This window comes from Amia ocellicauda, chromosome 10, assembly GCF_036373705.1.
Source record: "Amia ocellicauda isolate fAmiCal2 chromosome 10, fAmiCal2.hap1, whole genome shotgun sequence".
Classification (NCBI taxonomy): Eukaryota; Metazoa; Chordata; class Actinopteri; order Amiiformes; family Amiidae; genus Amia; species Amia ocellicauda.
This window is the reverse complement of record NC_089859.1, coordinates 25,984,315-25,998,215: the sequence shown is the minus strand read 5'-3', so window position 1 is coordinate 25,998,215 and position 13,901 is coordinate 25,984,315. Positions and strand designations below refer to the sequence as shown.

Genomic DNA, 13,901 nt, shown 5'->3' with positions numbered 1-13,901 from the left:
AGAACCTCCAAAGAGCAGAAAAGTTAAGAGTAGCCAATTAAACCAAACAGTCCATAAAGTAAAATCCTTGACAAAAAAATATTTCACCTCCCCCCCCTCGTCCAATGTGAAAGAAACAATTTCCAACACTTCAACAAATTCTCTTTGAAAAGCAAACTGATGGTGAGATTTAAAAATAAAATAAAAAAAATAGCATCACTTCCTCTAGATTTTATCTGTGACGTCTGCTTTTCCTCTGTAAGCCAGGTGTCACGTACACTCGGGTCTCATTTAGTGCAAGAACAAAAGGAACACTCAGGAGAACGGTTTTGCCCAAATTGCTTAGTCGATAAGCAATTTCAAAGTCTTTTTCAAAACTGTTCAAATGTGTTAAGCACAACCACATGGTGGATACATTTTCAGTATAACTTCATCACTGATTTGATGCCTTGTTAATTTTCACAAGACAGGAAATTTCAAACATTTACAAAATGATTCAGAGGTTAACCTTAAATGAAACTGAAAAAATGTCGGGTGAAGGGGGAACAAAACTTTGACTTTTCATACAAAAAAAAAAAGAACAAGAATGTTCAAAATGGAAAAGCACTGAAGAGTCTTCTCATGCAACAACTCGAGAAAATGTGCAGTGACTTGCGACTCTTGTTTTCACATGTCAGTGTAATTCAACCACCATATATCACTCTATAGCAGTGCTGAATTGTAGAGGGATGAAGATATTAAATACTTAATCTGTGAAGAGACAATAAATTGCAGGTAAGCAAGCTCAACGCAAAGGGCTTTTGTATCCACTGACAATTATCACTTAAAAGGCAAATCTGTTTAAGACATCATACAAATTGGATTACATTCTAGACTTGTTTTTTTGTTGGTGGGTAAACTGACGGAAGTGCTGTGGTGTGCTGCTGTCTGCATATGCATGCTGCTCTCAGACCTCAGGCTTGCTTTTCCAGCCCCAGAATGTAGTCAACCAATTACAAGCACAGTGATCAGCAGAATACAGCTCTAAGTCAGGAAGAGTGTGAAAATATATAGGCCTATAAAAAAAATGAAATGTGGTAATGCATTTTATCTCATACGAATTTCTACATTTTTCACAGATAATTAAACCTCTGAACAATTGGGGACTATTTTCTAATTTTGATTTTAGTCTACAGTTTTCAGGCTTTGAGAAGAAGTTGATCTGTTGCTTTTGCTGCTTCCTCCTCCCACTTTGCGGTCACACTTATTTTCAAACCTCTTGGGTCTTTGCAGCACCTGAACAAACTCAGACTGGAGTATTCAGTCTGCTAAAGCTCTGTCATCTCTGCAATTAACATCTTTTCAGACTCACTATCAAGAACTATGCTTTTGCTTACATGCATGCATAAGGTATCAAATCTGCAGGTTTACATTTTTAGTAGCACACATGAGGAGAGCAAAACCAGCCCAAAAGTAACTGTGCACAACAACAACAATCTGACAAATGTGAAGTTATGAACACCAGTGATAACTATTGCATTGCTGAAAAATCATGGAGTCAGAATTTACAATGATCTTAAACCATTTACCCCAAAGTACCAACAAATTACTGCTATTAAGTTAATGTTTTAAATTAGTCTTAGGTATACCTAGTTTCCGTCACTATTTTTAGTTTTGCTTAAACAAAAAAATATATTAGCTGATACACAGCCTACTTCTTAGCCTATGTAATTTAAACTCAACAATAAATAGATTAACAGGGGTACTGGAAGTCAGTGCTGAAGTGTATTAATGCACTCACAGTATAGAAATAATAGCATAATGAGCTGAGAAGAGATTACATAAAGACTATGCATTTACATAAAGCTGGACAAAAAAAAAAAACAAGAACAACTCAAAACAAATACACTCCCAGTTGTACAACCCATCTGTAACTGGCCCATTCTCAAATCTCCACAAACCAGAGATCACACGAGAGAATCACATGTCAAAAAAAAAAAGACATGCCTTATCAAAACATATTTCTGGCAAGTAGAATCATGTGATGTAGCATGGCTGCTAAAAATCTACTACAAAGTATTTGCTTTTTACAGTAAAGGATCTCATGTATTGTTTTAACACGAGGATTCGTTGAATTTAAAATAACCTTCTGCCAAAAAAAAAAAAAAAAAAATCGAAATGTTTAATTTATGTAGACCTCCAGGATGCCACATGTGTGATTACCCTTATGTAAGGTAATGAGATAATGAGCAAATCATTAACATACAGTTTTTGAATTTGTAGGACAGGATTGCTGGTAAATACGCTGTAATGCATACATGTGAGGCAAGCAATCTGACAAACTGATTTAAAAAACAACATTTCATTATTATTTGATTTCCTTCACAAAAACATTGAGACTGCTCCAGAGGCACACTTGCCTAATTTCTGGCATCATTCCTTTCTCAAAAATGAAATGACTTTCTGGATGCCAAAACGATAACCTACATATAAAAGGTCACTAAATGTAAGTAACAATATATAGTTAACCACTGTACAAACACTACTCAATAACAAGAGCAGCAAAAACAGCATGGATCCAAGTTATGCATTTTTAAAGAGCCCTGTATGTAGTTAGCTAAGGATAATGGTACTGCCTGCAACAACCTGCATGGCTTGCATAGTGAAGCACATAGTGTCTCTTGCTCATTATCATGCGATGAGTCTGGGATCATTACAGTTCTAATGATGGTTTGCTTAAAATCTTCCTTTAGGTTGATCTTTGTAATCCACACATTGAAGTAAATTCATATGTATTCTGTCAACTCCTATCTGCCACAAATGCATCACTTTAAAGGATATCCTCTTTGCAGCACAAGGCGGGGGGAGGGGCGTGACCCCATAATGTGGGATTTCCTGGGACCTCTGCATTTCTTCTCCACAATCAATACATCTCCCCTCCCCCCATCTATGTACTGTCCCAAAAAACAAGCAAGCAAACATTTGGGATGAATCAAAGAAAGCAACAACAACAACAACAACAAGTCCTTCATTCACCTACTTACTTACATAACGAAATACATTCTCCAGAACAAGTGAAGACGAAACTACACGTCATTTAAAAATCAATTGAGAAACGGACGATTTCAAATGTGTTTTTCTTTAATAAACCAAACACACACCTACACAAACAGTGAATCCCAGGCGGAAATCAAGAGGGTCAATACAATAACGATTTGACAAACACATCCGTGTGCCCTGGACAAATGCACATACATGACGTGCCTAGTACAGCTCAGATTAAGCCAACTCATTTCGCAACCTTTACCATCCATGCATTTCTCTTTTAGGATCCTCAGACATACAACACAGACATTGCCATCTATCATCTATGTTGGTCGTTTGGCAACTGCCTCCACACACAACCAAACCCTGGCGAGGAGAGGGAAAAAAACAGAAACTTCTAGTTCAGTCTAACTAGAGCAAACCTTGCAATGCAAAACGTGTGAGCACGAAACACGCCTTTATCCAAACCCACAGTCGTGCAAACACGATTTAGCGCGCAGATCAGAAGCTCTACTGAACAAAAAGCGGAGAAAAGTCGAAATATGTCTCAGTAGGAAAAGGCACAAGACTAGAGGAGGCGCAGGATCCGCACAGGAAATGCCTCGATCGCGCTCGCTTTGCGGACACATTTCCATTTACAAGGCTGTCCGCCGTGGCTGTTCCCGCTTACCAGACGCCTCTAAGTCGCCCATCTTCCTCGGTATGTTTAAAAACACTTCGTTTTGCTCGATATCATCACACGACAGACTCACCCATGGTGTTGACGTCCCGAGCCGCCTCAAACGATCTTGCACAGACCGACAGTCCCCTTCACGAACTCCCGGCGGCCCCCTCGATTCGGCAGTAGACGCACGCAACGTTCTTAGCGTAGCATTGGGGTTCCTGACTTAAAGCTCCGCAGGAAACCCGTACTAGATATTTCGCGAATTGCCACTGAGCGCACCCATTGATATCTCGCGAGATTTTAGGCGGCCACACCAAAGAGATTTTTGAGATTTTTTTAGCGAGGAGGAGGGGGGGAGGACCAGAGGCACGGCAGCAGGGCTGGGGAGAGGGCTTCCTTATTATTATTATTATTATTATTATTATTATTATTATTATTATTATTATTATTATTATGTATTTATTTATTAGCAGACTTACAAAATATAAGAGCAACGCAAAGTGCAATAATACAGTGCAGGCCAAGGCATAATACATTTTACAAGTTCAAAATGTGCACCAGTGTATACGAGATACACAGTAATCAATATATGAGGTTGATTCTAGATAGTAAAAGCTGATGAGTGCAGACAAGAGGTTAAGTCACAGTCAAGAGCCAGACCTATGGGACCACAGGGGAAATGAAAGTACACAAGACAAGTGCAATCTTACAGGAGAGTAAATGACTAAATTACAAGCCCAGTCCGAAGAGACGCGTCTTGAACTAGGAGGTGAGGGACGGACTGTCCAGACTGCAGTGGACTTAGGGGCCAGCGACACAAAGGCTGCTGAGACAACGTCAGTAAGTCTGTTCAGTTGTTCAGTGGGGATGAATGAAGAGAGTAGCCCAGACCAGCTACAGGGTCTGAAGAAGAAAGCATAGGTTTTATTGACCAATACGGTAAACTGACGGCTAGATTGAATCCCCAGGTGACCGCAGGCACTAAACACAAACTGGGGGATGAAATAACGGAGGCTGTAATTAAACGCACGGACCCTCGCTGTGCAGAGGATCTTAAAATAGTTATATGAAGTTACGAAACTACGTATACAATACAGACAACGTCTTGTCATACCTACTTTATAAATAAAGTGTATTGGAAATAAAAAATAAAAGCGTGGTTAATATTTAAAACCTGCATTTTACTCCCCCCCCCCCCTTTTTTTTAAATAAGGATTACCCTCAAGTAATTTTTTGCAACCATTAACTACCTTAAGAGAAATACTCACTTATGATATCAACTTAAGTAGGATTGCTTAACTTCCCCTTAAGACATTTTACTTAAGTTGTTTTATAAAACACACTTAATCGTACAAGTACAGGTTAAGATGAAAACTAAGGGGGAAATTCACTTAAACTGTTTTATGCAACCGGGCACATGATGAGAAGGAGCGGGCTGTGGAGGATGAGGAGAGGAGGGTCTTCTGTACCCTTCTGCAGGGTCTGGTTTGGGACTCTCTGAATGTCCTTGGTTATACTGAACCATGTTTCTTATTTTCCGTACAGTTCAATATTCCATTTTTATTTACTGCTTGGTAAATGGAAAGAAGATTAGTGAAATTAAATGAATAATAAAAAAAAGAGGATACAGGAATATATCCTGAGACTTTTAGATCAATAGGCTTCAGACTACTACTAGTACTACCACTACCACTACTAACAATAGTAATATAAGACGAAAATCCTGTATGTAAGTGTCCCTTAAATTAACAACACACCTATGAATATTCAAATATGTGTGTTTTTGTTTGATTTATAATAATTTATATTATAATAATTTCCCCCTCAACTGAAATTTACAAATCAAACAGACAGACAAACAAAAACAACCCTAACGTGATTAGGGTAACCCTAATGATTTGGTCTGTATCCTTTAATTAGAAATAAGTATACATATTTAAAAATAAAATTCAATCATGTAGTTACAAGTCAATTTTTTTTATCAAAAATACTCAAACATTTTAATTAACATTTCAGTAGTTGCGACATCTAGAGGAGATCATGTGTGGTTACAATTTCTGCTGGTTTGACCTGATGTCAACCCAGTATTATTGCATCCCAGATCTATCTAGTCTCTCATTAACTTTGCTGGGGAAAATCTTAATATCTAAGGTAGCATGATTATAATTCTGCGGGATATTACTTTAAAATAATACACACGCATTACACTGAAATTCTTAGTTGTAATAATATGGAGTATATAACTATACGGTTAATATGGGTTACTATGCTAGGAATGTGCAGTAATAGCAACACATTCCCATCTTATAAACGTATGTATGTCTAGACCGATATTTTTGTTTGATCGAGCATTCACACTAACTGACTACACAGATCAATGAAAACAGACATTGAAAACAGAGCCAGAGCGCTAATGGACTCTTGGATCAGAATGTCACGCCGGCCCCACGGAACGTCTGCGTTCTAAATTCCATGGCGACCAAATAGAAAACGGCGTCACCGGTAGCCCTAGTAATAGGCACTTATAAACATCGGCTCACTGGATTGGTTAAAATGTACACTATGTTTTAATATCCAGTTTTATGATTCGACCATGAGCTGTCAATGTTTTTCGGGCTTTATTAATAATAAACTGCTTTGTGATAGATCGGTCTTATGCATTTAAAGACGGATGTGTTCAGGGTTGTTTTCAAGATCGGTTTTGTAACAGTTTTGAAGAGGGTAAGTAAAAGTTGCATGGCAGTCGTTATTCTGACTTTTGCTACATTCTGTTAGCATTAGTGACCTATGTTTAGATAATTTAAGTATAGCTAAAGTACTGCGTTAAACAGCAGTCATTTACAAATATAATATTACTATAAGCTAAATCAACAGAAAATTAATTTGTGTTTTTCACAAAAACATCACCAATAATTAATTGTGAAAAAGAGGGTTGTTTTCATGTAAAGAGTTCTCTCCTCTAGATATTACCACAAAAAGTTGGAAATAAATAAAAGAAAATGGTGCCAATAAAAAGGATATATGTGATCATATGTTCATAGCTACTCAAGAACCTTTACAAAGAGTTTCCAATATATATATATGCACACACACACAAGCTGCTAAGGTTTGTAGGCAACACAACAAGGTATTTTCTTATTTAACACAAAATGTCATAATGTCATAATTTGTGCTTCAGCTGACATTCTTTTATTTAAAAAAATGTATTTGTAAATAAGAATGCTGTTATATGAATTAGAAAATGTACAGGGACAGAGTGCAGCTGCATTATGGATGATCACCTATCTTTGTAGAAAACATATTTTTCAACTCAGCTGTATTATCACATATATTTAATTGATTTTTATCAAAATTAAACAAGAAAACACATTTATATTGCCACCCAACAAATATTTATGCACAAGAGTAGGCCTTTTTGCAAAAGCAGTTTCTCTGGTTTTGTATTACTTGTTGAATGAACTCTGATGTTTATATTAAAACATCTGCATGGAACTGAAGCACCTCATCTGGGATCAAATCTGTTTCTTATAAAAACAAGATTAATAAAATCAAGAAACATCTGGTGTTGGCATTGTTCTCTTCAGCAGCACTTGCATTAATCCATTTTCATATATATATATATATACATATATATATATACATATACATATATATATATACATATATATATATATCTTAAAAACATGACTGAAATAGATTATAAAGACTTTCATATCAAATAGCTTTGCAAGTTGCAACTGTGTTTCTTAGCCAAGAACAAAGTCCATTTCTTGCTAATGATTAAATGGTAGCTATTTAAAAAGCTCTGCTCCAGTTCATTAAGGAGGAATGTAATGGCCTTTCTTTTACTTAACAGATGGGAAAATATTTTCAAGATGGATGATAATGTAAGATCCTTTTCTCTCTACATTGCCATCCTGGGAATTAATAAAGCCTTAAAGTCTAAAATGATATTTTTAATATATGATTTTTAAAAGTCTTTTAAGTTTAAGATATTTTTTAGTGTTAGTAACTGATAAAGAATATAAAAGATTAATTCCTCATAAACGTTAATGATTTTGTTTACAGTTATACAAATAATATGTTGTATTATAATTCTTACTGTGTACAAGACTATCCAAACTATCCAGTTATGAAACCGACATAAGCCAGGACCATCCCCAGACATAATTTTATTATAAATATCAAAACTTTCCAAAAGTATTTGGTTTGTAACTTAAAATAAAGAAAAGCTAGGAAATTGAATGTCACTCTTCATGTTCTAATATCAGGAAGATATAACTTAAGTGTTTAAAACCACATTTAGCTTAAAATAAAAGTTGATGCATTTCTAAGTCTGTAAATATGTTTATGCTCTCTGCTGACACAATTAAATATTATCTCCTGTGGGTCAATTAGCATCACAGTTTTCCTAATGTTGAATAAACAATAATGTGTACAAATCGGCTACTGACAATGTGCGCTGGGAATTCAGGCAACGTAGTCCTGTAATGATGTCTTACACTTCACAACAAATAAACTGGGCAATAATATGTTTACATGTGTTCATTAGTATATTTATGGTTATAGTTTCAACATAGTTTGTATTAAGCATTTTCTGACTGCTAATAAAGATGTCCCTACAAACTATATTTTTCATGAAGAGTGTTTGATGAAAACTTTATCCTCAACGGTGATTACAAATCCCAGATCTAATGCTTGGTGGTGGCTTTCAATGGAGAAGATACCAAAACCCCTAACCAACAGAAATCTGCCATCAACTTATGTGTTTGGAACTTGCTACAGGCAGGTATATTGAAGATTTTAATTAAATCTTGCTCTTGATCAAGCATTCAATTAAGTCATCAAAACAATCAGCCTGTGGAGAACAATATGTTATCCCCTTCATATCACAAAATAAACAAAACCTTCATTGTATATTGTATAAGATGCTTGTGTACATTTATAGGAATGACTTGTGAATTCAGCAGGCCTGCAACCTTACCATGCCCGATCAAGACAAAAAGTTAAAGCGAACAGGTAGAGCACCACAGAAGAAGACAAAAGGAGTCACTGACAAGTAAGTGCATTTATATATAAATATATAAATGCTATATTATATAATGGGTCTTGTATAGAATATATTATTTTGTAATGCTTCTTCTTGCAGGGAAGTTTCTGATCTCAGAAGACTATTGTCCCTGCTCAATGCCCCAGCAGGAAAATCTCAGGTAAATCTCATAGCTTTATGTAGCATTTGTTTTCTCCAGATATATAAGCTATAGGAAAGTAGGCCATTCAAAGCCCTACTTAAACCACATGCTGTATTATAAGCTGTAATCTTTACACAGAGGTTGTGAAAAGTTGTCTACCTAAAGTTTCTCTATTCAAAATGAAATAATAGAATTGCTTAACTTTAACATAACATAACATGCTGGTATTAAAAAGCACATTTTTCTTTCCTGTCATTACAGTTGCAAGCTGTGAGTTTCAATAAAGCACGCAGCAGTGTCATAAAATCACAGCATCACCCTCCCCAACAAAAGTGCAATGACAGCAATACCAGGAGTTCACAATCCCAATCTGACGAGGCCGTGGAACTGGAGAATTTCAGGTTTGATTTCAAAATAATGGAGCTGACTGGCATTGTAGTTCTATTGCCCAATATATATATTTTGTTGAATGCTTTAATCAATTACTAATGTTTTTGTCCATTGTCCATTCTATTCTAAATAATTTAGTAAAATAAATGAATAAATTAAAGTCTTAATTACATTTAATTAACATAATCTGTTAGGTGATTGATGCTTTTGATATTTAGTTATGTCTCCCAGAATACTTAAACAAACTCTATATGAATTAAATGAGTAAATTCCTGATTAATATGCCCTGTACATTTTTATTTTATTTTTTATAACACTTAAGTGTGAATTACAAGAACGAAAGGAACTTTAGCAGCCACCCACAGCAAAAACTGTTTCTAGACATCTTCACGGTTCTGGTCAAGAACAGGTTCACCTGCAGGTAAATCAGTCAGTCAGTAAGTTTTAATACCCTTTTAAAAAGTATAATATGTACTTTCTTTATTAAGCAGTATATACATAATTTTATATTGTGATTTAATTTAAGGGGTACTTTTTCTATGCAGATATGGTTAATTCCTGATTATAATCATGTTTTTTTTTCTTTTCTTTTTTTTTACATTTTCTCTCTTTGATAGAAAAAAGAAAAAAGTTTCAAGTTATAATATAAAGTACAATTTAGGAGTTGAATATTATATAGTTACACAGGAAGTACTAGCAAGCTGCCAACAAGTTCAAGAAAAAGTTACGAGCTAACAAACAAATTTGTAACAAATTAACTTAAAGGAACATTGTGATAAATACATAAAAGTGAGTTAACTGATTTAGTATGAATTAAGAGAAAAATGTGTTTATTCACATTGCTTTCTCTATTTTCTACGCCCAGTGAGTGGGCTGGCCAGGCCCAACCTGATAACTTCCTGCGGGTGTTGATATGTCTGCGCTTACTGATGAGAGAGCTGCTCTACCAGGTACATATCGTCCAACGACAAAAGTAATAATAAAACCACAAAATGAACAAACAGACTTGTGTAACTGAACTAGAAGACATAAGGTTTCCTGCTGTTAAATACATGAATAGGAATGGAGGTTTCACAGAACGATTGGAAGTTATTATTAATGTGTTTCACAGGAATGCTGCTTTGGGAATACTTTCACTGAAGCATGGTGCACTGGGTGGAAATTCAGCTGCCAGGTGTCCTGTTTATCCTGTTACTCGCTCGCTTTGACCCCTAGCAGTGTCAGCAGTGTCATGAACGCACAGATGGAAACAGCTGGCCTTTGAGCAACATTGTTTTAGAGCTCTTTCCTCTGGACCATTGAGTGAACACTATTCCCAAAACAGTTTTTTACTTGAAGAACAAAAAAAAGGAATTCTTGGATTGACCCAGTAAGAAGTAGAATAGTAGTAGTACCCTGGCCCTCTATTGAGTTGCTTTACTGTGTGTACAAGCTAGAACCCCACAGAATGCATATTTTCTACTCAATTTGTAATGTAGACATCGGCTCTCTATATTTTATAACAGGACACACCTATTTCAAATGTCAGTGAGGTGCTGTGTACAGTTTCTTGTTGACTTATGCCCTGGCAGTGGCCTGGATCATGCTCATTTTGTTTACTTCTGTTCTACTACTCACTATTTGTCCATATTGTATTGTGTTCTCACTCCTCTTTACTTCATTTCACTCGTTGTTTGGCTTCACTTATAACTTGAAGTATTATCTTTGTCTTTTAGAAAGTATTTCATGAACTACATGGAGTCAGTTGTCTAGCTCAGGTAAAGGGTTTAATAATAATGTTTATATACGGTACATGGTCTGTTGATATATATATCTGTCTATTTATAGATGTGCATTTGTACTAGATTCACAATTTGTCTCAGTGTAACTTACTAGAAAATAAATTTAGATACAACATGAATATTTTGATAAATATCAGATACATAATATTCCAGGTGGAGTAATAATGTGGCAAAGCTACATTTCTTTTAAGTTATGTCAGCACTGTATTTCTCTTGTGCAGTACATGGAGTCAATTTCAACTTGCTATCTTGAATATGGAGAAGAGCCATTTGTAATGGAAAAGCTGGTCAACATGACTTGTAAGATTTTTCTCATTGTATTTCAAAACACAGATGTTTTTTGAGTGATATAGCAGTCTGATCATTCCTTTCTTGCATGTCTTTGTCCAGATATTTTTCAAAAGCTAGCTGCAGTCGAAGAACAAAAGCAATGGATAATAGCTTGTGGAGCTCACAAGGTATTGTGATGTTGTTAAACACCCTGCATTTTTAATTCTGCTAGTTCTGTAATCATGTACTGCAGTGGTTTTCAATCCGGTCCTGAAGTACCCTCCGCCCTGCTGGTTTTTGTTCCAGCCGAGGTCTTAATTGCTTAATTTAACTGTATATTGCTTTGCTAGTTCAATAAAGTATTCAATTAAGCAATTAAGACCTCGGCTGGAACAAAAACCAGCAGGGCGGAGGGTACTCCAGGACCGGTTTGAAAACCACTGATGTACTGCATTTTTGCTCTATTTGACAAGTATGAAGGTGCGAAGTACTATGTTTTGTGGCAGGAAACTGAAAATGAAAGCAGTTTTCACTTTTGAGACAGTACAAGAAATGAATTGCTCACAATATAATTACAAAGCTGTAAGAAAACTTCAAATATACATAATGTATAATACGTTGTACTTTTTTGCAGACTTTAGTGAAACTTCTTGCAGCCAGAGACAACAGTGTTCTGCTGGGCGCTCTCCTGGCACTAACTAGCTTAGCAGACAGGTAAGTGTGATGCCACATGTAGGTATATTGTATGTCCATTTCAGTGCAATAATTCATTTGGAGTAAACATGACCATGACATTGGGAAATTGTTGAAAGGAAAATGTTATGTATTCATTTAATTTTAAATACCAAATTAGTTCTACATTTTATTTGATTTTTTTCCAGCCCAGTTTATAGAGAGAAGATCGGAGAGCTCAGCATTGTGGAAAACCTCTTGATGATATTGCAGGAATACGACCTGCTTTCGAAAAGGTAACCTGGTGTTTGTGTGGGCTCAGAAAACGACTCTGTGCAGCATCTCCACTCAACAGGCCTAGAGCAGTTCATCTGGCAATATCCATATCTTTAAACTAGAGAAGGAGAGGAGAGGAAGGGTGTGATGCTTGCTGAGTGCGTCTCTCTTATTCTTGGCTGTGAATACAATCCCTTTGTCCTCCACAGGATGGCGGCAGAGGTGCTGCGTCTGCTGTGTGCTGAGCAGTGGGTCAGGGAGCAGGTGAAGGTCTATGAGGGGATTCCCATTTTGCTCAGTCTGCTGCACTCGGAGCACCTCAAGCTGCTGTGGAACGTGGTGTGGATCCTGGTGCAGCTGTGCGAGGATCCCGAGACCAGCGCCGAGATCAGGGTGTGGGGGGGCATCAAGCAGCTGCTGCATTTATTACAAGGGCAAGTCTGACAGCACGCCGACCACAGCTCCTCAGACACACTGTGATTAGGAAGGCTTGAAAGAGAGCAGGGGCGTATAAACCCCAAAGGTCCCTCCATGACATGCTGCAAATCTTCTCTCCCGATGTTCAGTGGAATTGGTAATTAGTAAGTGAAAAGAAAATAAAGTGGTCATTTTAGTGAAACTAGAGGAACAAAAACAACAAAAAAGGCAATAAACTGAGCCTTCCAGGTGGCTGAGCATGAGTTGAAATTGGTTAAGTATAATTATAATAAAATAAAATAAATCTATTTATGTGCTATAGCCTACTAATCGGGAGTAGATGGAACGCACATTCATTAGAAGGAATGGATGTCAATTTGAAAAGACTTCCATATTTAAATCACTATTAGCTGACCTTAACCAAAGCAAGTACTATTTTAGCAGCAAATTATTAATTTGCATATTACATGTTCATGTCTTTTTGGAGTAACAGTAATTTCTAGTACTTTTGGCCATTTCCTGTTGGATTCTTTTAGTTGCTATGAAAACTAATAAGCTGTACAAACAGGAAATTACTTGTCTCTATAGATAATGGGCTTTATGTATTATTCATTTTTTCGTGTTTGTGAATTCTTAGACACATATTAAGACCATGACTTTTAATTGTTTGTTTGATTTTAATTACACAATGTGAAGAAGAGAAGGTCTGTGAAATTATAAGGCATTTCTGTGTCCTTTAGAAATGATGAAACAATAGGATTTCATAGGAAAATACTGAAAAAGTCTTCCCCAGCTATGTAGAATAATGACATAATGGGAAATATAATAATGTTTCTGCATTCACTTTCTCCACAGTGACAGAGATTTTGTGTCTGATCGTTCCTCTGTCGGGAGTTTGTCCAGTGCCAACGCTGCTGGCAGGATTCGGCAGCAGCATGTATCTGAAGAGCTGAGTCCTCTGGAAATACTAGAAAACACATTGTCGCTGCAGGCTGGTGAGCTTCTACAGCCCACAACTGAGTTATAGACCACCTTAATAGCTCTATCATCTATCATCAGCTCTATCCTTAGGGAACGGATATGCTACTGGCCTTCAGGAATGGTGATTAATTAGAGTAAAGAGCCAAATGCACTGCTAGAACACTTTGGAACTGGGGTGCACTGGGAGGAATTAAGTGAAAGCCCTTCTGCAGCTACATGATCCCTGTGAGAGACAAGGTGCTGCTGTATTATTTC

At 36.5% G+C, this 13,901-nt stretch overlaps 1 protein-coding gene across 1 annotated transcript in view; it reads left to right on the top strand.

The window, feature by feature from the left end:
- The first annotated feature begins 6,251 nt into the window (after positions 1–6,251).
- nek10 (NIMA-related kinase 10) overlaps positions 6,252–13,901 on the top strand; it is a 30,606-nt gene continuing 22,956 nt past the window's right edge. The window contains exons 1-14 of the mRNA XM_066715738.1: positions 6,252–6,388; positions 7,524–7,554; positions 8,616–8,726; positions 8,817–8,877; positions 9,121–9,260; positions 9,572–9,670; positions 10,115–10,199; positions 10,965–11,006; positions 11,252–11,330; positions 11,421–11,488; positions 11,935–12,014; positions 12,182–12,268; positions 12,458–12,682; positions 13,521–13,660. Coding sequence (XP_066571835.1) covers positions 8,653–8,726; positions 8,817–8,877; positions 9,121–9,260; positions 9,572–9,670; positions 10,115–10,199; positions 10,965–11,006; positions 11,252–11,330; positions 11,421–11,488; positions 11,935–12,014; positions 12,182–12,268; positions 12,458–12,682; positions 13,521–13,660 — 1,180 coding nt within the window. The 5' untranslated portion in view covers positions 6,252–6,388; positions 7,524–7,554; positions 8,616–8,652. The remainder of the gene's footprint in view (positions 6,389–7,523; positions 7,555–8,615; positions 8,727–8,816; positions 8,878–9,120; positions 9,261–9,571; positions 9,671–10,114; positions 10,200–10,964; positions 11,007–11,251; positions 11,331–11,420; positions 11,489–11,934; positions 12,015–12,181; positions 12,269–12,457; positions 12,683–13,520; positions 13,661–13,901) is intronic.